This window comes from Branchiostoma lanceolatum, chromosome 2 (genome assembly GCF_035083965.1).
Source record: "Branchiostoma lanceolatum isolate klBraLanc5 chromosome 2, klBraLanc5.hap2, whole genome shotgun sequence".
NCBI lineage: Eukaryota > Metazoa > Chordata > Leptocardii > Amphioxiformes > Branchiostomatidae > Branchiostoma > Branchiostoma lanceolatum.
In genome coordinates this window covers 15654119-15677798 of record NC_089723.1, presented here as the reverse complement: position 1 = coordinate 15677798, position 23680 = coordinate 15654119, and the positions used below count along the sequence as shown (strand labels likewise).

Genomic DNA, 23680 nt, shown 5'->3' with positions numbered 1-23680 from the left:
AAATTAATGTACAGTATTTACAGGTTCATTGTACCAGGGAAATTCCTCTAGCTCTTTTCGACAAGCACAATGAACAGTTGACCACGGCTTAACGTCCCATCCTAAGGACTAAGACCCTTTCCGGTGGCGTGCATTGTTAGGTGAGCGACATAGCCGGGACCGAACCCGGGGCTTCTAGTTCCTGAGGCAAGATCGCTAACCACTGGACTATGCACGCTACTAAACAGAACTAAATCGACTGACAAGAATAACTCAGATACAGCGACAAGGTCTGAATTTTCTTAAAATACTTGGTTTATTTGCCTTTTAAACCATACAAATTAGTAAAGAAGCTGCCGGCACACATTTCCTGTCACAACTTCTGCATGATTCCTCATATCTAATCATTCTGTTACGATATGTGGACAGTTTTTATCACCTTGCCTTCAGACTAACTGTTTAAGTGCCCGTATAACATGTCAGAAAGGTTTTGCGGGCATCCTTTTGTTTCTGGAAGTGACAGCCCGCATCTCAAGCCAAATGGCAGTGAGATGGGTAATATCATCTTCACCACACTATCATAATTGCACAAACTTCTGGTCTAAACATGGAATGGTCTTTTTAAACTCTAAGGCCACGAGTCATGACTTACACTGCGTTAACTTCTTACGAAAGATTACACGAATTTGAAGTAGTTTTTTCGACAATACAAAACATCTTTTTTCTTTAAATGCAGAGTTATGACAGGAAACCTGTTGGGTTTTCATTTTGGTACACAGTGGTTAATCAATAAGTGATAATGAAGTTAGTAACTAATAATAACAATGTGGCTTAGAACGAAATACTGACATGCACAATACTAATACACTGTACCATAACATATGAAAAAAGTACCTAAAGAAAGCCCATGTTTCTACGCAGTACAAAAACAACTTATAACCATTGGATAACTCATGAAAATTCTTCTAATAACAAGTATCAAGAATACTAATTAATCATGCATAACTTGGGATACAGAAGCTTAAAAGAATGTCTGAATTCCTATATAGATGCTGATTATCACACAAATTTATGCAAATTACCTTAAAAGGAAAAGCTCCACAGTATCAAGATTTAAATACAAAAGGTCCCTTTTCTATAAGCCAAAACTACTAGCTCGGACTGCCGCAACCCTAGAAAATACATCCTTATTACCTATCGTCATACAAAGAGCCACAGACAACCATACCCCCTACCCTAACACCTTAGTTATCATACTTTGGTTTTTTGTGTCTTCACTGCACATACAGTAATACTCCCTAAGTACATGGCTAGCAACTAATTGTTTTGCAGGATCAACTGGACAATCGTGATTTGCCAAACAGCGTGTATGTTTGACCAATGATTTTTAATCACTGCTTTTCTATACATGATACAGTACAACCACGGCTGCTGTTGTGAAAGAAAGGATGGGAAAAAGTTGCACATGTCCGCTTATGGTTACAAAATAAAATGCTGACTTATAATGATGTGTGATGCAAGCCACTAACTAGGCTTGGCTTGTAACAGCTTGCAATGACTGCCAGTTTATAGCATGCATTTTACAAGATGACAAGAAACTTGGTCCGAATAATGTTAATGTGTGATGGTAAAAATACAGAAGCACTAGGAACAATTGCACGGCTATAAGACACCAGCTTTTACAAGTCTACTGAAAGAACTAAGGCGTTGTAACAGTTACTGTTCTCCAAGCAAAAACTATCAGCGTCCCAACCGCCCCTCACAGAATACATCACTGGCAAGAACACATCCCCTTTTTTGAAAACAGTTTGGAAAAAATGTTAGAAATCTTTCACCAGAATTGCGAAAGTCAGTGCTCTGTAATTTACTTCAATCATTTGGTTACAAATTTTTTTTCTTCAAATGTACATACACTCTTTCCAAATTTTGCATATAAAAATTCCACAATATGTTCGTTCATGTCAATGAGAATAGTGGACGTGAACACCTGAAATTCACTTCTGTGAGAGAGATAGATGACCAATGTTCTATTTATCGCTAACGAGTTGAGTAAAAAAAAACTGAAAGTAAAAAAAAGAAAGAATGGATCCAGTATACAAGTATACCATATTCTAGACTGAAGTGACATGACAGTCTGTGTTGTCATCACATGATGCTGCAACGCTGTCTTGGGCTAGCTGGGTCACCCTGCAAGTTAACAACCAAGAGTCATACACATGTGTGAGGAAATGTGGGTGTAAGGGTGGGTTAATCTGCATGGGTGTTGCATAGGGGTGGATACCGGTTTGACTTAGTAAGGTCCAAGTCCAAGTTTAGGTCCAGAGATTTAGGTTCTGGTCCGGACCTGAACCTGGACCTGATCCTATCCAGTTGATGTTTTGTTTTATTAGACCAATATTAAGCATAGAGAATTAATACTGACATGCACGACTATAAAATTTTCTTGGTGAGAAGACTTTCAAGATAAACCAGTGTTTGATATTTGAATGTTGCACTGATTCTAAATGCCTTTTTTGTCAGAGGGGAGACTCAAAATACTTTTTAACAAACAAAATAGAAACATATATTTGTACTTTGTTCAGGTTCTTTGGACTCGGTTCTTGGATGTTATAAAGGTCCGAATCAGGTCCGGCGAACCGGTATCCACCCCTAGTGTTGCATAAATGTAGACTGTGTGGGAGGCTCACAGTTTTTGCAATAAGCAATTGTTGCATTCTAGTAAGACTAGACATGTGGGCTGTTCATAGAGATTAACACAATTTTCTGTTACCATAGGAGGCTGAAATTGCTTGTGTATAATGATACACACTTCTAAATAGATCGCATGTATATTCATTTCTGAACTATCAAAATTTTTACTTCATAGTTGCTAGGGTGGATTGGTAGTAGAGCCAGTTGAATTCAGATTTCAGAGTGGGCTAGGGGAAACATTTTTTGAACTGCTCTCTTAACCATGCTACAGGTGGGTTAATGGATAGCAGGATTTTGAAAACTGTTTCTATGTCTACATATAACTCAGGCAAAAATATAGACCAAAAAGTGAAATATAAAACAAAGGGATATTTGTGAAATCTTATGAAATGATGGGCGACAAGTATTTTTTTCTGTCTTTTCTGAAAGCACCAATAATGTAAACAACTTGCGCTGACAATTTCAACTTAGTAAACAATAAAAACAGTATGCTGAAATGGGTCATGAGAATGGACCAAACAGACACAGAGTTTTGAGCATAAAGTCAAGCCCATATTATGTATAATGTCTATGAAAACTTGATACAGTACTTGTTCATGTTACAAAATATGTTCCTCAGAGTTATACCATAATTTTCACCCAATTGGAATGGGAGTGTTACACCCTGACCAATCGACCTCGTTGAAACTCTGCGAAGCCGATCGCCATCAAACCTTTGAAGAAAAGTAGTAGAAACTACTTTTTTGAAAGGTTTAATAGCGGGCGGCTTGTATCATTTCCAAAGTCACAGTTAGTGACAAAATTGTCCATCTGAAAACATAAAGAGGTCGATTGGTCGTGGTGTGTAACTGTAAGGGGCCTTGAGCATGTAGAAAGCCAGGATCTTGAGTACCTGTTGGTGAAAGAGTTCTTCCTGGCCTACCTCAACAAAGGTACCCCCGCTGGTGCTGGAGAAGCCTGAGCTGGCCACGCGGGTCACCGACCTCGTCGCCATCTCCTGTGAACACCAGAAACTTGTTACTGACATGTACTGACATCTACTTACATGTACTTAGTAATCACAAGCCTGTTACTGACATGTACTGACATGTACTTACATGACAAGAAAGAAATCTGCAACTCTAAAATGTGGCAGGTCCAAGACTACATCTGTAGAAAACTTCAGTCTAGCAAGCATCAGCTGTTATTATACTGTACAGCAATACATACTGACTGCTATACTCAACTAACCTCACCTCAACACATTAAGTGTGGAAACTTGATTTCAGTCAATCATAACAATTATATCCATAAATACTATATCATTTGCATTGCATTATACATTGTACATCATTGGAAAGCTTGTTTGTTTCCCTTTACAATGATATTCCTTTTGTTATGACCATACATAAATTGCTGGGACACCAGGGCTACTTATATATGTATGATTACTTGATCATTTGTCTATTCTTTTTTAATGATCAGCATAATGTGTTATATCATTGGCAAGCTTGTATATTTTCCTTTAAAATGATGCCTCTTCTTATCACGATTACGCTTCTGTGCATTGAGTACTATGATTGATTTCTTGTGTGGGTTGACCCAAAAGAGTGCCAAAGTTTCCCTCCCGATGTCAGACACTGTGTTGGCGGGGAAATTTCAATGCTCTTGTTTTGTGAGACACTTGCATAGTCAGCTTTGGTGTTCCATCTCAGGAATGTAGGATTATGACAACAACGGTATCATTTGATTGTAGAAGGTGATGATAAGCTTTCCACTGATATGCAGTATTATACAATTGACAAACTGATAACAGACATATGATTGATAAAATCGAAGTTTCCAAACATTTGGTGTTGCGTGTACATACATCTTGTAAGGGCTTCACTTTTTTTTGCTTAGTGTGTACCTGACAAAGTATGTGCATGTTCTGTGCTGTTTAAAATGATTCTGAAAGATCTAAGCCAAGCCTACACTTGGTAGTTGCAAACCGCAATCTAGAATACATGGATTTGACTGAGCATACCTGTAAGCATTTTATGAAGCAAAGCCACCAGCAACTCAAAAACTACATAGCAATGTATCTACTTATCAATTTCATAATCATATCTCTATTATCACAGCCTGTTAAAACAATAGTGACATATCTTTCAAAGCAAAATTGATCAGGCAACACAGACCTTCAGACTGTGACTAAAAAAATTTGGGCCATGTTTTTGTGAAATTGGCTTGCATTTTTTCTTACTCCTGACAATTTTCTTTTAGACAGGAGAGCCCCTGGTATATAAATAAGTCTGGAGGCCTGCGTGTTCAACCCAACATTGATAGACTTCTCTGTCACCCCCAGAGAAACACAAAGCAACAAAAGACGAGTACAAAGCAGAAGGAAAAAGGGAAGTCAGCCATGCATTGATGTCTGGCGTGCCTCTACACACATTCAGCTGCTAAAACTGTTGGAAAAAAAGGACTGGTCATTCGCCCAGGCTACAAGCTGTCACTTCAAACACCTGCCCTAGTTTCATTTTACAGTCCATAAAGTAATCAAATAAGGTATCCAAAACATTATTTTCTCTAAGCATGGAGATCAAACGAAAGATTTCAAGGAGCATTTTGTTGGCGTCAAACGACAGACAAATTAACCTTCTTTCCACTTTCATGTTTTGGTAATCATTTGTGAACTAGATGTGAGACAAGCAACTTCTGAACCGGCTTTGCTGACAATCACAGTAAATCCGTCGAGACAATTGCTTTGTTTCTCAACAGAAACATTTCAGTGAGGGACTACTGTAATTCACTTTATCTTCACGGAAGCAAAATTTCACGGTGTAAGGAAAATGGACATTTTCACTGAACTTTAACTTCACTGTGGCGGCAAGTGATTTACAGAACGGATGTGTGAAGGAATCATATTCAAATAATTACAACAGGTTTTTCACGGTGATGATAAGTTCACAGTTCAGAGGTGACATGAACATTAAGTTACAGGGAAAGAAACAAAAATTACAGTATCTTTTTGTTTGTTGTTGTTGTTGTTGTTTTGATTTGGGTGTTGATTGGGGAGGTATGTGCAGTGACATATTCAAGTCAGGGCTAAGCAAACGTAAACATTAGAAAAGCGAGGCAAGGAACTAAGTCCCGATTAACTGGCGACCTTGCGACGTCCAGAATACCCACTGCTTGCCTCACCGCAGCCTCCAATTTTGGTGACCGAGCGAAATGCATACTCCTGTGGGGTTGGGACCAAAACATGGTTACATATTACTTGAATCCAGTCAACGGTTATGTTGTTAGCATGAAAATATTCACAATGTCATTTGAAGATTCATCAGTGACATACTACGGTGCAGCTCCTTGTCTCCATCCTATTCTATCTCTGGTTTGCTCCTCTAAATGCTTTCTGTGTTGGTGACATCTTATAATTTGCATAAAATAAAGGGGAGTGCTCTGATTGGCTAGGAGTTACAGTCTTTGTAACGGCATGGTAACAGGGTTCGAACAAGCATTTGGAAGTTTGATCTCCGTTACACTGTTTCCCAGAAATGTTCGATTCCTTAGTAGGACTAGGCGTTTCAATGTGGATGTGTGCAACACTATTATGCAGGAAGCGATCAGAGGATCAAACTGGAGCTAGAATCAGGATGAATACTAAGCTCTCTTCGCACTTCCACCCAGATTTAAAAAAAAAATAAAACAAAGATGGGAAATAGGAATAGAGAAAAATGACTAAATAAAAACATGGGAATAGAACTTTTGGAGAATAATGTACTGTAAACCACAGGAAGAGGACAGGAAGGGAAGCGATAGTAGTTAAAGATGAGTCACCTCGCCGCTGTCGTTCACAAGAAGTGTCTTGGTGTCGTCTCCGCTGCCCCAGGAGGCCTGGCCGCGGAACAACAAGTCTGAGGGGGGGCTGTGGGAGCCGCCACCTTCAGTCCCCCAGACCTGCACATCACAAAACATATGTCATGGTCTCGAAATTGCAGAACATAATATCAAAATTTCACCCACACCACTCCTTTTCTTTCCCTTTAAGTACGTTGAATTGCGAAAAGCTAGTCTAAGGCAGGTTAAGTAACAACCAAATATCCAATACATGAACCAGTGCAGGTTAGGTGCAGGTTAATATAAATACAAAAGTACAGAAACAGAAGTTTACTTTCATATGCAGATTGTATTCCAGCCCTAAAATAGCTAAGTAAGGGTTAAGGAAAAGACACTTTTCCTGAAGTTTGTAGCAGTCTTTCCCTATTTCTATTTTAAAAGAAACCCCTAACTGTATCTATATAGCCGGTATAACCACCATTCGGCGTAACACACCAGCTTAGCAGGCCTGCGGCGCGGCAGCAGCTGGTTATATCACACCAGATGACCTGTGACACCTAACTTTTGCACATGCCTATCGATCTCTAACAGGACATGACTTACCGTGACGGACTGTCCCGCCTTCAGGACGTATCTGGAGGGGAACTTGTAGGAGATCTCCTCCTCACCTCCTACAGTCCTCTTCAGCAACCATCCACCCATGCTCATGTCCTGTACAACAGAGAGGATCAGGATATGGGAAATGTGCAGTGGTTTGATTTTCACAGTTATTGGTGTGACTTCTCCACTTAATTCATGACACATGACAGGGCTTGAAATTCTTTTTTTGGAAATAGGTGCACTGATGTACCCAACCAAATAAATGTTGGGTGCACCACATAAAATAAAGTTGAATGTCAGCAAAACATAAGTTTGATGCTACTGCATCTCTAAAGCAATCTGTAATTCCATCCAGATTTCAAATTTCAACCAAGCAATACATCAAGTAGAGTACAACAAAAGGTTATATTGCTATTTCTGATACTTACATTTCAAGAATATTCTGTTTGCTAGTATACAGGAGAACCATTACCCTATAGAGTACAAAAATATCTTGGTGCACCCAGTCAAAAATTAGGTACACAGCTCCAATTTTGGGTGCACACAGGGGCACATGCACCCAGTATTTCGAGCCCTGCATGAATATGTGTTTCCAATGTATTATTACTGTACTGCCAAGATAAAACATCGCCAAAACCTCTTTTCCCCTCCTACAGCAAAATTAGGTCCCTGTTGTGCTTGTGCATACATGGCAATCAGTTTGATATCTAAAAATCTGTCAAAACAAATTTCAGATGAGTAAGAACAGAAGGACAGTTGAAAGAAATGCCCACCTTCTCAGCCGATGTGTTCTGTAGCTTGACAAACTTCCCTTCCAGATCCACCTCATCGATGGTGATGAAGCCCGAGGCCGTGGCGCTCTGGGTCACCATGGCGCTGGCACTGCCACTCACGCCTCCCACCGCTACGGCGCCGCCCGACGACGAACCAGACTCTTCCGACTCCATCTCAACACGCTTCCTCTTGGTGGTCCTGCCCCTGGAATTATGGGATACAGAATTATTAGCATTACTGCAGGGATCGAAATACTTTTTGGTTAAAATTTTACTTGCAATTTGAAAATTTTACCTACAATTTGAAAATTGAATTTGCAATATTATACTTATAGTCTGTAAGTAACTGCTGCTGTACATACATACTCCGTCTGACAACTTTTATAGCATCATTAGAAGACTAAACATCTAAATACAGATCTACTTACTCATCTCCCAAATAAACATACCCCCTGGAATAAATATACCCCCCGAACTGCCGAAAGCGTATTTAGCGGCGAGGAAATCCACACATCTTCATCAATGAAACTTGTTTGAAGAAGTGTTTTGGTCATTCAACGATGACTGCCTCAGTTAATATTGAATACAACATGGGGTACTCCGTATCATCGAGGTACCAGCCCGACCTGCGGGTAGGATCGACCGAGAAAACACACCTTTCAATGCGAAATGCACCAGAAGTTGGAAAAGTTGATGTCCTCTAACAAAATAATTGTAACAGCCGCACATTCCAACGTCCGAATCCAGTATTTGAATGTTAGAAAGCGGCGCACTCGAAAGGCGTTCTAAATATTCTACGGAAGCCCATGTGATACCCCCAAGTTATCACCTAGTCCAGAAAACCTTATCAAAGGTATTCTCTGCCCAGGTATGATATAAAAAGGGGTACAAGAGGGAGGGTGTCATTCTTAATGAGAGGGGGCGTTGTATCACCTTCCAGAGCCGGAAGATGAGCTGACAGTAGTGGACTTCCTCGACTCCTGGACCACGCTGCGTGTGCGACCTGTGGGGGATGGTGTCGGGGTCAGCTTCAACCTGGAGAGATAAACAAACATCACAACACTTCAGTAAACAAAACAACAAGCGCCCTTTATTTCCCGTCTACAAAGAGCCATTAAAATCTAACCTTAAGATTTGACCAACTCACAAAGAACATTGGGGAAGGCATACTAGAAGGATAGGTTCTGTTTTTATTTATCTATTTAGCTTATAATTTATAAATATTCAGAGATTCAGTACAAAATTTTAGAGAGTATCTTTGTTAAAAGATTTCATATTTTGCCTTCAAATTCAGCAACAATGGGATATTCATTAATATTCAGCACTCCTACTGTTCTTGCAAAGTATCTGAGGCATCGATTCTATATTTCAACCAATTGTTTTGTCTACACAAGGCAGCCTGAGGAATATACCCAGATATCTTTGTGTTATGTCTTTTTGTAATCAACATATTTAATAAACAGATTACCCTTAATATTGTAAGTCTTTGTACATCAATAATATTTTGTTTTCCTATACATGTATGGCCCTATCTCTCTCCCTCTATCAATTAATTAGTCTGAGAAAGCAGGGGCAAAATCCATCCCTGCAATTTCCACATGAGCTGCAAGGTGGCATCATACAGCCTGCATCATACCAGTTTGACATACCAATCCTCAATCTGATCACTTCACAACATAGAGTTAACATGGTTGATATACCAAAACTATAATTCATCATTGTGTAAGACCGTAAAAACAGATATTGCAAAATTTCGTACAGATTTCCCAGTAAAATACAATATGCCGAGCTCGAAATATCACCTATATATGCAGTTCAGTGCCAGTAAAATTGAAAGTATTTCTGACGTCTACAATGTTGTGCCATAAGGAAAGGCACTTTACACCTATTTCCTAACTCGATGCAGGTGAAAAATGAGTATCTAGCTTTGGTTAGGAACAAACAATTTGTGTCCTCTCTGATGTGACATAAAGCCAGAGGTCCCATGTTTGAGGTCAAACCTTGAACACGTTAAAGAACCCACCACACTTATCTAAAAGAATAGGGGTCAATCCAGGTGTGAGCGAATAAAACCTTACAGTTTGGGTTTACACAATTTGTACCTACAGTACAAAACTGGTGTGTTACATCCAAAAAGCAGTTTATTGCTCTGTATCAGTATCTATATAGCCGGTATAACCACCCTTCGGCGTAACACACAAGCTATGCAGCACACCAGCACCGGCCATGCAAAACAATCAAACAAACAATCCTGTGAGCCCCCCTACCTCTGTTCCTCCCCCTCCAGTAGAGTCCTGTAGGCGCTGATCTCCAGATCCAGGGCGATCTTGATGTCCATGAGTTCCTGGTAGTCCACCATCATCTGGGAGATCTCCTCGCGAAGCTGTCGGATCTCCCGCTCGTACTGCTCCGAGCTCGACCGGCTTTCCTCCGACATGCGCGCCATCATGCCTTCCAGCTCCTTACAGCGAGCTTCCAGAGCGGCGTTCTAGTTTTCATCATAAAAAATAAAATGTTATTTAACTGAGGAAGTTAACAATAGAAAATCAAGGGCAAGTTGACTATAGGGATTCAAAATCTAGACTGCGTTAGGAAGGGCATCCAGCCGTAAAAACTCTTGCTACAAAAAAAGACTTGCACTTGATGAGGAGTTCTGGGGCTTCCCCATCCGTGTGCAAGCACGTCCAACCCCCATATGATGGGGAGCAAAAGACGTTGTATTGGATAGAGAGAGAGAGTTCCTTGGCTTGTTGCAGTTGTTTATTCCATAATTATTATAATATTTTTCTTTTCAAATTCAATATCTCTTCCACTTTCTATGATTCACAATATCAATGATAATAAATTGCTGATCTGAATAATAAAGTACAAAGTTGCACAGCCTTATTTCATCATGAATATTGTAAGGCAAGCGTTGACCTAATATTAAGTAATCTAATCTAAAAATCAGGAATTCTTGCTAAAAGTTCTTTTGAAGACATATTTCATTATATAGGATTACAGCCAATATTACATAAACTACTATTGAAGGAAACTAACTGTAACTGCATTTTACTTTTTAGCTTGCATGGTTTTTATTCCACGGTAGGAAGAAAATGGAGTGGTCGCGGTGGTTTTAAGTCTGAAACAATAGTAGCGATACAGTCATAGGTGGGTACAAGTGTCGCGATGGTTTTAAGTTCCCACTGAAGAGTTCACAGCGAAAATAAAACCACAGCATACATTTCTGCATTTACAGTATTACTGTTAACAGTAGAATGGCGAAATTTGTGTTTCCTACCTGTCCCTGGAGACCGCTGACCTGGGACATCAGGCTGTCGATGCGAGCACGACTTTCCCTCATTTCCTCGCGGGCCACGGACAGGGCGTTGCTGCCGCGCTCTGAATCCGACTTCATGGACGTCATCTGTTAGTAAACCAGTCAAAATTGTGCAAAAAAAATGAGTTGCCAAATATAACCGTTACAGTACACAGAGGAAGTATCATGTACTTAATGCACATAAAACAATAACATCAGGTTTACCATAAATTTGCCTTTAAAATGTTGTAAAACATCCACTAGGAAAATAAAGATTAATTCATTGCCTATCTGCACTATCCTCTCAGGCCTGCTGCTTGGATATCAAACAGCGACCCTGGCAAACTTACCAGCAATCTGTCCTCCTGGCCAGCCATCAGCCAATCAGACACTCCCCCTTATGTTGTTTGAGGGAAAGTAACCAACCAATCACATTGCACGCTCACAAAAAGCAGCAATGTGATTGGCTAGCAACTGGCTTGCTGATGGCTGGCTGGCTAGTGCTATTGCCCCAAGAAGGACGGACTGTAAGCCAGTAACCTAGGGCTGTTTTACGACATATACAAGCCACAGGTCTGGCAGCCCTCCTAGAAGCCAACCTCTACTACTTACAACTTAATGATACACACTAGTTCGTACCTTCTGGGTGTACATAGTCTCCAGCTCCTCCCTCATGGACCTGGCCTCCAGCTCGTGTTGTTCCCTCATCTCACGCAGAGCCTCCTGGAGACGGCTCTCGAACTCGGCCTCTCCCGCGTCCACCTCCGTGATGCTGACTTCCTTCCTGGTGCGAGACTCTGTCAGCTCCTGTTTGGACAAAGAAAAAAACATTTATTCCTACTTCTTGACATCAAAAGATAGGGAAAGGTTTTCAGTTGAGGTGATTGTAAGACCAGATGCCAGATTTTTTCCAGGGCCTACACAAGCTAACTCCTTGGCCCTAGGGCTAACATGCCCCCAAGGAATTTCTACAACAGCCCCCTTAAGTAAGACCTTGAGAAACCCTCGCACGATAGATGTTATAGAGTTTATCTATAGGCCTGGCATCAAGGCTAGTGGACCAATTGATATTTTGATTTACAAAATTCAAAGCATCAAACTAAAGCATCCTATGAGGGGAGCATTTCCATACATTACCAAACTTCTGCTAATCTTCTAGTGAGTGGTTGCCCCTTAGTTAGCAGTATGTTGCTTTAGTTCAGGAACCCACGCTAACCTTTGTCCAAAGACCATTTACCGATAAGGCATTTATCCCCTCAAAATTAGAGCCAGGCCTTCCACAGGTTGGAGTATTTAAAGCCTTATGAACACAACCTTAGGGTTAAGAAAACAGTACAGAGCATAAATAGAGTGGTTTGGGAGAGACCACAGACATAATCATCCTGCAAACCATATCCTAGACATTAACATAATATTTGCTACAAAAATCCTTTGTTTTGTCCAGAATAAAAAGAAAGTCCAATAAATGTAATACTTTTTAATCACCTCTTACATTAATCCATTTCAATGAATGAAATATATTCCTAGCAGAAAACTTGTGTTTGTTGAGCATTACTATCCAAAGTTTCTGTCAACTTAACATAGTTAAATGGAGACAGAACTTGTATAGTAAAGGCAAACTAAAAACAAGAATTTTACATGCAACCATTTAGTAAGTGACTTTGACAATGCTCAAACACTCAGGTTACATGTTTCGATGTACTTTTTTGTTCTGGTTCATTCTAAGTGACACTGAAGAACACCTCAAAGTAATCTCTTATTCTGAAGTAGATATTGATTTGTCTTAAGAACTCCAAGCTCACCTGTTCGTACACCTGCTTGTTGAACTCGACCTCCTCCCTCAGGGTCTGCACCTTGTTCTCAAGGTCCACGCGCAGGAGCGTCTCTTCCTCGAGCTGCTTCCGCGCCGTCGCCAACTGCTTCTCCAGGTTGGCGAACTCCAGGCGGAGTGCGGCCAGCTCACCCTCGGCCCGCTGCTTGTCGGCGATGGCATTCTGCAGACGCCCCTCCTTCTCGTTGAGCGCGCTTTCAGCCTGGTGGCGTTTCTTCTCCGCGGTGGCGAGGGCACCCTCACTCTTTGCAAGCCTGGATAGACAGAAGACAATAGAAATGTTATAACTCTTACTGTGAAACCATTAATGTTTGCCATGACTTAATTCTGCAGTGGGGAGAAAAGAAGGTGCTCGTTCTGTGTTTTAAGTTCGCAGCGGGAACACAGGATGCATTACTGAAGAAATGTTTGTGATGTGATAATTCCGCTGTGAAGATGTCACTGCGAAAACATAAAACCACCGCAAATATTTCACGAGTTACAGTACCTTCACCATTGCTAATTATACATTGCCAATGCAGCACCTCTCAATGCAGTTATCACTATTATCCTTTTATTCAAGACACATAAGAAAAAAGGTGTTAACAAATTTTCTTTCAAACCATGCCCCAACAAATTAACATGGCAGAATACCAAACCATTATGTACTCATCCAAACAGACAACTTACTTTGATCTTTTCCCCTTTGCTAATTCTGGGGTCTGTGTCCCAGTTCCATTAGGACGTTGCCTAGTCTGATAATTCCTAGCGCTGCTACCTGGACTTATTGGCATGGTGATATTGTTGACGCTATCTAACACAAAACCTCTCAGAGAGTTACTGGTATTATATGACTGCCCACTTTACTTCCTAACGATTGAGTGATGGGCTATGAGCATTGTGACCCTCTGGCAACCCCTGGATCTTGTCAGGGCACTTATAACAAAGGCAGCCATGCATGGTCCAGTTTTGAACAAAAGACCAAGCAGGTTGTTCCAAAGATTTCAAAAAATCACCCAAGGGATAACAGACACCTTTAATTTATTCATTGGCCACAATGGATATAATAGCAGGTGCTATAATCACATCAATTGGACAAAGAGTTATATCAACACCTAGGTCTCATTTTTTACAGTAACACCACAGCTTTGGCAGTCGTACTGACATTGTGTCAATAACACCATTAGATTTCACTCCTCTACCATATATAACACCGGCACACGCAAAGCAACGATTGGCCAATGATGATGATGGACATAATGTTTGCCATTCACGGATAAATGTAGTTTAACGTTCATTGATACCATATAAGGTCATATTATTTTAACGACAGCTATTTGTTGAATCGTCTCAAATAACAGATGTTATAACAGTTGATAGAAAAGGCGTACATTTTTGTTACAGATACGTTTGACAGACAGCAGACATTATTTGCATTCTACATTTACATCAAGGTTGGCCTTAAGGGACCCTTAATCACAGCATCCCCATTTGTAAAACCCCAGTGAGGACAGGGATGCCTTCTGCCATTCCAGAGATAGCAGACAGGATGGGTTATACCCCTTGCACTGGCCTCTGACTCAAACTGTGGCCCGACACATGATACCATGTGACGTTCTGGTCTAACCTCTGTCCATCAACACAGGACCGCTTGTTTGATTTTCACAGGGGATTCTAGGGCAGGCTGAACAACGCTCTTCTGCAACTCTGGCCCATGGGGTTGCAGGCACGCTTTTGGCCACTAGGGGTCTCTTTTACACAATACAAGCACATTCTGTACACCTAAACATACATGTGCTAACAAGCTGTCAGAATAGACAAGAAGTATAATCCATCATCTCAAATAGCGCCAAACAGGAAAAGGGCGATAAATATTTTAGTACGTATGGTGAAAAGTATGGTTTAATTACTGAAGTCCTCTAAATGATACCCTGACTTTTTAATCAAATTTCAAACATGGCTTAACATTATGCTTTCTACTAATTCTAGACTACAACTTGAACAAGGTCATTAATGGAAGAAAGTCAAGAAATTCAGTTGCCAGACTTTTCTACAAAAAAGTTTGCTGACTTAATTCTTGCCAGTACCGCAGCAGAAGTGAGAAAAAAAACTTGAGACTTATTCCTTCAGTGCCTTACAATGGCCTTGCACTTGTGTAAATAACACTTGACCCTTGACCATGTGTTCAGTATCACTTTGAGGTAAGTTACCGCACATGTATATGTACACCATGCAATGTAATTATATTGTACAAATTTCGAACTCATACTTGATAAACCTTACGTCAATCAAATTATAAATAATGGAAAGGCCACATAGAACAATTTCCGAAGGACACCCAAGAAAAACGGAATTGCCCCATGCACATCTGGATTCTGGTGCTCCTCCTTCTGTAAACTTACCCATTTCTATGCTATGCCTCATCACAATCTGCCAAAAACCTAAGATAAACATCACTCAAGTCTTTGATTTTCTTAAACCAACTTATCTACGAGGGAAAATCTCTCAACATATAGCAAGCTACATAAGGGAATACAACTATCTTCTGAATGAATCTGAGTTAAGAAAATAAAACCACCATGAACATTTCAAGACTTACTTACGTCAATCATCGCAATGCAAACAGAAAGGAGTAGGAGAGGGTGTGGTGGGTGTGTACAGAACAAGCCAAACCAACCGCTGTGTTTTTTCAACCACCCATACCCCCCGAACAACCCTCGCTAAATGGGCTGTCCGTGATGATAAAAACATGACCCACCTGTATTTAACATTTTAAGAGGGACTTCAACAGTAACTTGAAATTTTGAGCAGCGTTCGAAATACCCGTCTGCAATCTGCAAATTGCATAAAGATTTTCAAGATTGCAGAAGAAAAATTAAACAACCTGCAATTTTGCAGAATAAAAAAAAATGGGACTCAATTTTTCTAAATTATAGCCAAGGAGGTTATAATACAAATTTAGCGCTGTAGATAAACTGAAACCAGCGCCGAGTGAACCTGACGGCGTTTCGGTGCGTGCCGACTGCCTCTGAGGTTCCAGTTTTTCCGGGGATTTCCGACACTTTCCGTGATAACTTCGGGGACGAATCATGGGAGAAAATGTCAAATTCGTGCATTTCCAACCTAAGTTCCCTAATCTCCGCGGCCACGATCTCGGGATCGCTAAAAGTCGGGAAAACAATTCCCGGATGTTTCTTGTATGACGTTAAACATTGTTGCAGCAAGCATGCGATTTCTCCAGGTCCGAACTCGGGGCATGGGCGCGATGACAGAAGGAACGAAACGGTGGCTGCTACATAAGTCCGTGGTCCTTCAAGCCCAGATGGCAGCTATGAAGTTGAGAACTACTAAGATAGATCTAGAGCACCGCCTTGCGTGGAGAAGGCAGGACATTTCCTCCTGTGCCGAGACAGTGGGGAGGGGGGCGCCCACGTGAAAAAGAATAACATCCCCGGGCCGTCTTGATCGAGTCTCCCCGATTGCCCGAACTCGGAGTCCGATGTTTAAAACCGATAGCAATTTTTCAAATTGATAAAAATAAAATTACGCAGAGGCCAAGGTTTGTGCGAGGTTTCTTTTATTTTGAATTTTTCATTTATTTTCTCGATTTTTTCAAATCTTGTAATTTTTTCCGTGGGCCGTGGCTGTGATTTTTGTTACCACGGGTCGTGCGATCTAACATTTACGCATCAGAGCACGTATTCCTTGCAGGGATATAATGTTCTTTTCCCACTTATCAGGCAGGTTGTTGAATTTTTTAAAATTTCAGTACACATACATGTGCTCAAATTATAAACAAATATTTAATTTGATCAACATTGAATAGATACTCTTTTGCTGTTGCAATTTTCGCTATTGATTTGAATATTTTTCACACACATGTAACATATTTTGACCCCGTTCACACTCATTTTTTTCAATCGCGATTGAAGTATAATCGCGATTGAATCGATCCGATCGCGATTGATTTTTTCAGTGTGAACGCTCCCAATCGCGATTGGAACGATCCAAAACGATCCAATCGCGATTGGATTGTAACTACCTCCGGAGGTAGTTTGATTGGATTAATCGCGATCGGATCCAATCCAATCCTGTCAAATTTTGAGTGTGAATGCAACTACGATTCATTCCTTCGCGATCGGCGGAGATTTCGGCTGGTTCCGGGGGTGGGAGGTCATACATGCGGGTACGTGGGGTCATAGTTCGCATCGCGCGGGAAAACAACCCAAGCCGCACGCCAGATCGCTCTCTTACAACAACAACAACTTTTCATCGTCAACAATGCCCAAGAAGAAGAATAAAACTCCGTCAGCAACTTCAGCTGGTGGCAGATGGCGCGATGAGGAGACCAGGGTCCTCATCGCAATCTGGGGGAGAGAGGAGGTGCAGGCCAAACTGGGGAAATGTCACCGAAAGAGGGACATTTACCGCACCAAGTGACAATGTCTAGCGGAAAAATAGACACAAAACAAGGACAACAACAACAATAACAACAACATTTACCAGATGATCGCCGATAGCATGCTTCAATAGTGCTTCAATCGCGATCGGATCACGGCGTACTTTAATCCACTTTGCGAAAAGCAGTGTGAACGCAAACGTTTCTTTGCGTTCAATCGCGATCGGATCGAACAATCGCGATTATACTTCAATCGCGATTGAAAAAAAAGAGTGTGAACGGGGTCTTTATATTATTCCTGTTTCAAATTTTGCTAGTAAAATTTAAAGATAGAGTGAGAATAAAGAATTACAGCAATGTTGCAAAGCTAGATATGATGTAAACATAAGTATATATAGGCATTATCAAGTTGAGAAGGTGTCTTGTGTATTTGCAGAAAATATTTTCAAATTGCAGAACAAAATTTTGACATTCTGCAATATTGCAGAACACTGAAAAAAAGTATTTCTACCACTGTTGAGTGAAGTGCTTATTTAAGTGACTGTACAGTAAGCTAAACAGGCGTAAAGAGTGATCAAATATTACTTTTGGTCCTTTCAACTAATTCAAGATATCAATCACCAGTTAAATCTAAACCTATAAATAATAAAACCAGTCAGAATTGCCCTGAGGAAGGTGACAGATGGTCACTAAAACATTAGTTGGATAAAACACTTTTCATGGAAATCAAACCAATAACAGCTCAAATCTATAACAACATACTGACTTAAGAAAATCATCATAGAAATACAAATGTATGAAAGTTTGAATGTTACTTGCCCTTTGGCCTCTGGTATTTCGGCTTCTTAGTCTAAGACTCTAACCTCAACTTCGGGTGATGGGTGTGGTTCTCAAGATTGAATTTCATTAGTTCAGGGGTTACCATGCCAACATGGAAACAAACCAGGTAGACAATTAGACACAAATGCCAGCGCTGCCGCAAAAGGTTGAGGGCAAACTGCGAAAACATTCTTGGGCCACAGCAAGTAAATTTTATGGATGACGTTCTCTACAGACTCAAAATTCAATGCAAGGGGGGTGGGGTGGAAACAACATGGCTAGATTTTCAAAATAGACACCATAAATGTTGAATAATCATAATGGAAGCAACAAAACAAGGTATCACAGCCAACACGTCTTTTATTCCTGTATTCAATAAAAACTTGTGTGGCAGACTGGTACTGTAAATGCATTTAAGTTTGCGTGGTTTTTAATTCGTACTAAGGCGATAATGGGGTGTTTGCGGTGGTTTTAAGCGTGCGGCAGCGCTATAGTCACACACTGCTACAGTATTGGACAAAAATGTTAGCGGTGGTTTTTACTTCCTGGTGGAATGGTCGCCCCGAAAGCCGCGAACATAAAACAACCGCAAACATTTTGCTACTTTCTCGTCATGTTAACCATCTCCTGAGGGGAAAATTTATTTCTTCAAAATCAGGCGAAAAGTAATGATGTCATCCATAAAATTTACTTGCTGTGACAAAGTGCAGGATAGATGTAAAGAGAAGGGTAACTTATGCTCTAAGACTGCACAACACTCTTGTAAGAGCATCTCAAACCAAAAATGCTGCTCACTTCAACAATGTTTTTGTCTTTTTCCAGCGCTGAATTTCCATATTTGTGTTACATGTATAGCAGTTACACATCTATAGTAACAAAATAAGTATATTACATCTAAATCCACGTTTGGATACTCATAATCCTTCGTCTTATATTGCTGAGTACAACCACATATGACAGGTGTACAGCCCAGGTTGGCAGACAATAGGTGACAGTAGACAATGAACATTATGGCCATCACAACAAAGGCTTGAACCACACCTTCCAATTTGCCAGGTGTACTTGTCGCATCACAAACGACTATTCTGTAAATCACTGCATTATCATCTCTTTCGTGTAAAAAAAAATCTATCTAGTACGTTCTCTCTTTTTTTTTTTTTTTTAAAGAAAAAAATGTCTGTGCCTGTTGCAGAATTATACCTCATACCTTAATTAAGCGTAGGAAAAAAATATTTTATTGTTTTGAACAATTCTATGCACCAAAGGATTCTGGTTGCATATACAACACCAACACAAAATGCTACATGGATGCTACATAGTGAAACATTGTACAAATTGATACATTCATTCTGAAAGCAACATATCACCACAAATATGGACAATTCTTAAAACACAAAATCTCATTTCTTTACAGTCAAAATGTGTCGACTAAGTCGAGTTTCAAAACTAACTTTTTTTTCAACACAAGTGACCCAAGATGAAGGCTAAGCATCAGTCAGATCATCACAAAGAAAGAAATATGTGTAGTCTGACCCTGTGAGTTCAATCGGCACTTGGCATCTGTCCCACACGAGACTATAAGTATAACAGTCATTCTCCACTCATAAAATTGACTCTAGGTTCTTTCAAAGTGGGACAAATACATTCTTGGAGATCTATATCTTTCCCTGTTTAACAAAGAATAAAACATGCAGGGGTTCATCTAAATCAGGAAAGAGGGGCGCTGCACCCTCTTGTTTCAGCCCAGCACCCCCTTGTCAAATTCAGATTTTAGCTTAATTCCCAGCATACAGCCTTCACTCAGTGATGGATTCTTCTATAAATACATAGAATTCACTCCCTTGCCTATGTGTGCTCCCTCTTGTTTGATTTTTCTAGAAAAAACCCTGACATGCATGCTTTTGTGGTAAGTACCATATTAGAATGTGTTCCTGTTTACGACCCCCTACCAGCGTAAATATACCAAGCAATAAAAACGCTCCTTCAGGCTTCACAACAAACCATTGGGGAAATGTCAATCTTCTTATCTTCTCCAAGTACTCTGTCTGATCAGTCTCCTAGGAGATAGCTCTTGTTGGAAAACATGGTCTCCAAGATGATATCAAGCAATAAATAACTCGCTGACTAACATCATATTTGTTCGGATATGATAACTGTCTACTGAAATGAGTAATCTATACTTTTGTAGTAATTTTCACATCTATACAAATAACTGGACAGTCTCCATGTTACTTGGGTTGATACATTTTGGAATGTTTCACACATCAAAGAGAGCACTCAATCTACCTCTCATCAGATGTCCCTTGGGACTACTTCATTTCTTTTACTGTTCCCTTGCTGCAAAAAGGTGTGGAAACGAATGGATGTCAAGACGTCTTAAAATTGCACAATAAGAATGTCCGAAACTTCAAGATGTACATAACCACACTTGTCACCAAAGGAAAACAGATTGACAGAACCAAGAACTTCTTTCCCTGTGTGTTCCTGATTAATTGCTAACTAGAACCTTATGATGACAGAAGTTAAGTAGCCCACATACAACTCCTGGTTACAGTAACAGGAACCATAGGACAGCTGGAAAACATGTCACGTTCCAATTTGCACAACTCTAGAGGGAGGGGCAGGATATTACTCATGGCAAAGCTTGCCTATCCAATAACATGGCCATTTCTTTTTTTACTACATTATGTTACAGTAGAATTTTAAAGTTAAGAATGCATGGAATTCAGTGAAGGGATTAAGACCCTAAAGGCAATATATACTAACTAACTACTACCTGCAACATGTTAAGAAATTTGTGTGCAAGAACTAAACCTAGCATGTCAGTTTTTTAAAGGATAATTTTATATTCCCCTTCCAGTGGGAAGTTAATTTCTTTTTGTACGAAAACAAAATTGGCCTTTTTAAATTCATCTAAAATATTGCTAGATCTGTGCATCTAGAGTACAGGCCTCGAAATTAACCATGTCCCGTGTCCCGAGGACAGTAGAATTTGGGTTCGGGACAATTCAACTTGAGTTTCGGGACTATTTTGGGACAATCAGAAAATTCTGAGTCAGTCCCCGTCATGGAGGAACTCGATTCAGCGGAAGATTTTGCGGTAAAGATGTTCCCATTTCCATTGGGAAATGTTTATTAAATAGTTCCATCCGTAGTCAACCTGTTCAGTTGTGCCTAAAAACACCAAAAAAGCAATAAAAACTCCCGCGATTTCGGCCATTTGGCGAAGAATAGAAATAAACACCGGCCATCTTGAAATTTTTAGCGAACTCTCGCAATAACACGCGAGAACGACACAACGCCCTCTAACGAGAATTTGTGAAACTGCAGTTTCAAATGTCGATAGAGGGCCGATATTGCCCGATAATATGATAGATTAAATCCAGCATCGTGCTTTATTCTTTCGTGGGGCGAAATTAAGTACTTCTTTGTTATTTTTGCCATATTAGAAATTTTACTTAATTAGAAAAAGGTATTGATTTCTTAAAAACTTGTATATTGTATGTTGGAATTCTTCACTGTTTGAGGGCTTTTGTGTTTACTACTGACTGTATATAATTTTGCATGTATTATATTTTGCATGCAAAATGTTTGCCAACATGCAATTTTGTATGCAACTGAAAAAAAAAATATTTCTAACACACATATGCCATGGCTTGAGTTCAGGTTCAGACTTGAGTATAGGTTCTAAGCTGAACATGAACCTCTGAAACTTAATCCAGAACCCCCACTAAGTTCACATCTTTGGCCCTGGTTGGGACACTTCGGGACACTTTCGGGACAGTTGAAATCCACTTTCGGGACGATTCAGGGACAATAGGGAAAAAAGTTAATTTCGAGGCCTGGAGTAGAGTAGAGTAGAGTAGAGTAGAGTTTCTTCGATCTAGTTTCGTTCCAAAATTTAATTAAAAATTCCTCCTTAGCCTTAGGTCAAATTCTACTGAAGAAACAAAACAAAAACAAAATTCACAAAAATAAAATACAAATTCTATGAATAGTCTTGTACTTGGATGAAATAAAAGGTGGCATGTGTTGAAGACTTTTTTTTTCCAGAACAATGATGCCTTTCTTTTTGTACAAGATCACTGATCGGTACATGTACGCAAGCTTTCCCTTTACACGGATACTGACAGTTGTAACAAGAGCGTCTGCTGCTTTGTGTTCCTCTGTATCGGATAACCGACTTACAGGTCTAGACTAGGTGGGGGTTGCGGTCACTGCACAACAATACACAGGTAGTCTGTAGCCCATTCTTTTAAACCATATACAGAATGTGCCCTGCTAGGTTTTCCCATCTGTTCACTGCGGCTCACCATTTGGTATTTGCAACTCACAGCTGCAAAGACGCCAGAAATGCGAGCTGACGAAAACTGCACAACAATAATTTCATTGACATGAGCTCCAAAGAATAAAAAGATGGAGTTTTATATCATTTTCCAGAAACATAATTTGCATTAATCTTACTATATTTCTTAGCACTGATAAAAAACTGCATATACTATATTACACATTCTAACTCTTTTTTTCTTGTTGTTGTTTGAGTAGTTGTATACAAAACCTACTACTTTTGCCTGTCCTTCATCCTTTGATCTCTGTCTTACCTGTGGAATTTTTTGGGACACTTTGTTTTTTAACTAGGTCACAAGCAGGGGGTCTCAAGAACTATCGTATCATAACACGTAGGCTATCATGTCAAATCGAAGTGTTCATAGCTCTAAGAGGTTTAAAAATCGTGGTTGTAGGCGTGTCAGGATTTTAGAACGGCAAGAGTTGATTGCTACACATGTAGCAGCTGCTAGAGCGCGCATGTTGCAGGTCGGAAACTGAAGCCATGCCGCTTCAAAATGGCGGCACACCAAATGTCAAAAATGCACTCTAGTCCACAAAAACTCCTTTATCTCAACACAGAAGCCTTTAAAATGAGATATTTTGATGTAGATTTATGCAGGAGGGGCTGGGTTAAAAATATCTGAGGAAAAGGTACTCACTTAGCCCTGAGTTCGTCGGCCTCGGCGCGATATTTGCCGGCTTCGATTTGGACGCGAGCCTTCTCCTTGGCGGTATCGTCGAGTAACTTGCGGGCGTCGGTCAGCTCTTGCTCGAACATAGACTTGATGTTGGTCACCTCACGTTGGGTTATCTCCTCAGAAGACGTCACCTGGACCATAAGACGGGAGTTCTCCGCCTCTAAGTAGCGCACACGGTCGATGTACTGGGCAAGCCGGTCGTTCAGCCATTGAAGCTCTACCTTCTCCTGCATGCGAGTGAGCCGCGTGGGGCTAAGCTGCGTTACGAAGGCTTCCTGGACCTGTTTGGTCACCTTCGGCGTGGACACCGAGCTGGTCGTGGTCTCGGTGACCACCGTCTTCTGCGTTAACTTCTGCGACCGTCGAGACATGGCGAAAAATTGAAGAAGATGCGGCGAGAATGTAGACAAATCTATTGTCACTTTCGCTACCCCTCCTCTTTCAGCCGACCTCGCCTACCAAAGCGTGGGTCACGTGATCGCT

General features: G+C 40.5%; 1 protein-coding gene across 7 annotated transcripts; it reads right to left on the bottom strand.

Annotated features, from left to right (window-relative positions):
- Positions 1-272: 272 nt before the first annotated feature.
- Positions 273-23680, bottom strand: LOC136427583 (lamin-B1-like). 7 transcript variants are annotated; one of them, XM_066416547.1, is made up of 12 exons: positions 23159-23680; positions 12945-13227; positions 11782-11949; positions 11125-11250; positions 10112-10332; positions 8778-8879; positions 7845-8049; positions 7075-7182; positions 6472-6591; positions 5801-5875; positions 3563-3667; positions 273-2166 (listed from the first exon to the last, which is right to left on the bottom strand). In XM_066416547.1, exons 1-12 carry the CDS (start codon positions 23566-23568, stop codon positions 2125-2127), a joined length of 1965 nt encoding a protein of 654 aa, XP_066272644.1. In that variant the 5' UTR covers positions 23569-23680; the 3' UTR covers positions 273-2124. The 7 variants fall into 7 exon arrangements, with proteins under 7 accessions (XP_066272644.1, XP_066272645.1, XP_066272647.1 ...); XM_066416548.1 differs by having other exon boundaries at positions 3593-3667; XM_066416550.1 differs by having other exon boundaries at positions 5824-5875.

Bases quoted from the DNA above. Each gene is read 5' to 3' on its own strand.
- LOC136427583 (XM_066416547.1), bottom strand. From the start codon at position 23,568: ATGTCTCGACGGTCGCAGAAGTTAACGCAGAAGACGGTGGTCACCGAG. The intron at 10,333-11,124 runs GTAGGAAACACA...GATGAAAACTAG, and splicing joins TCAGCGGTCTCCAGGGACAG to AACGCCGCTCTGGAAGCTCG. The intron at 8,880-10,111 runs GTAGGGGGGCTC...TTATCTCTCCAG, and splicing joins CTGGAGGGGGAGGAACAGAG to GTTGAAGCTGACCCCGACAC.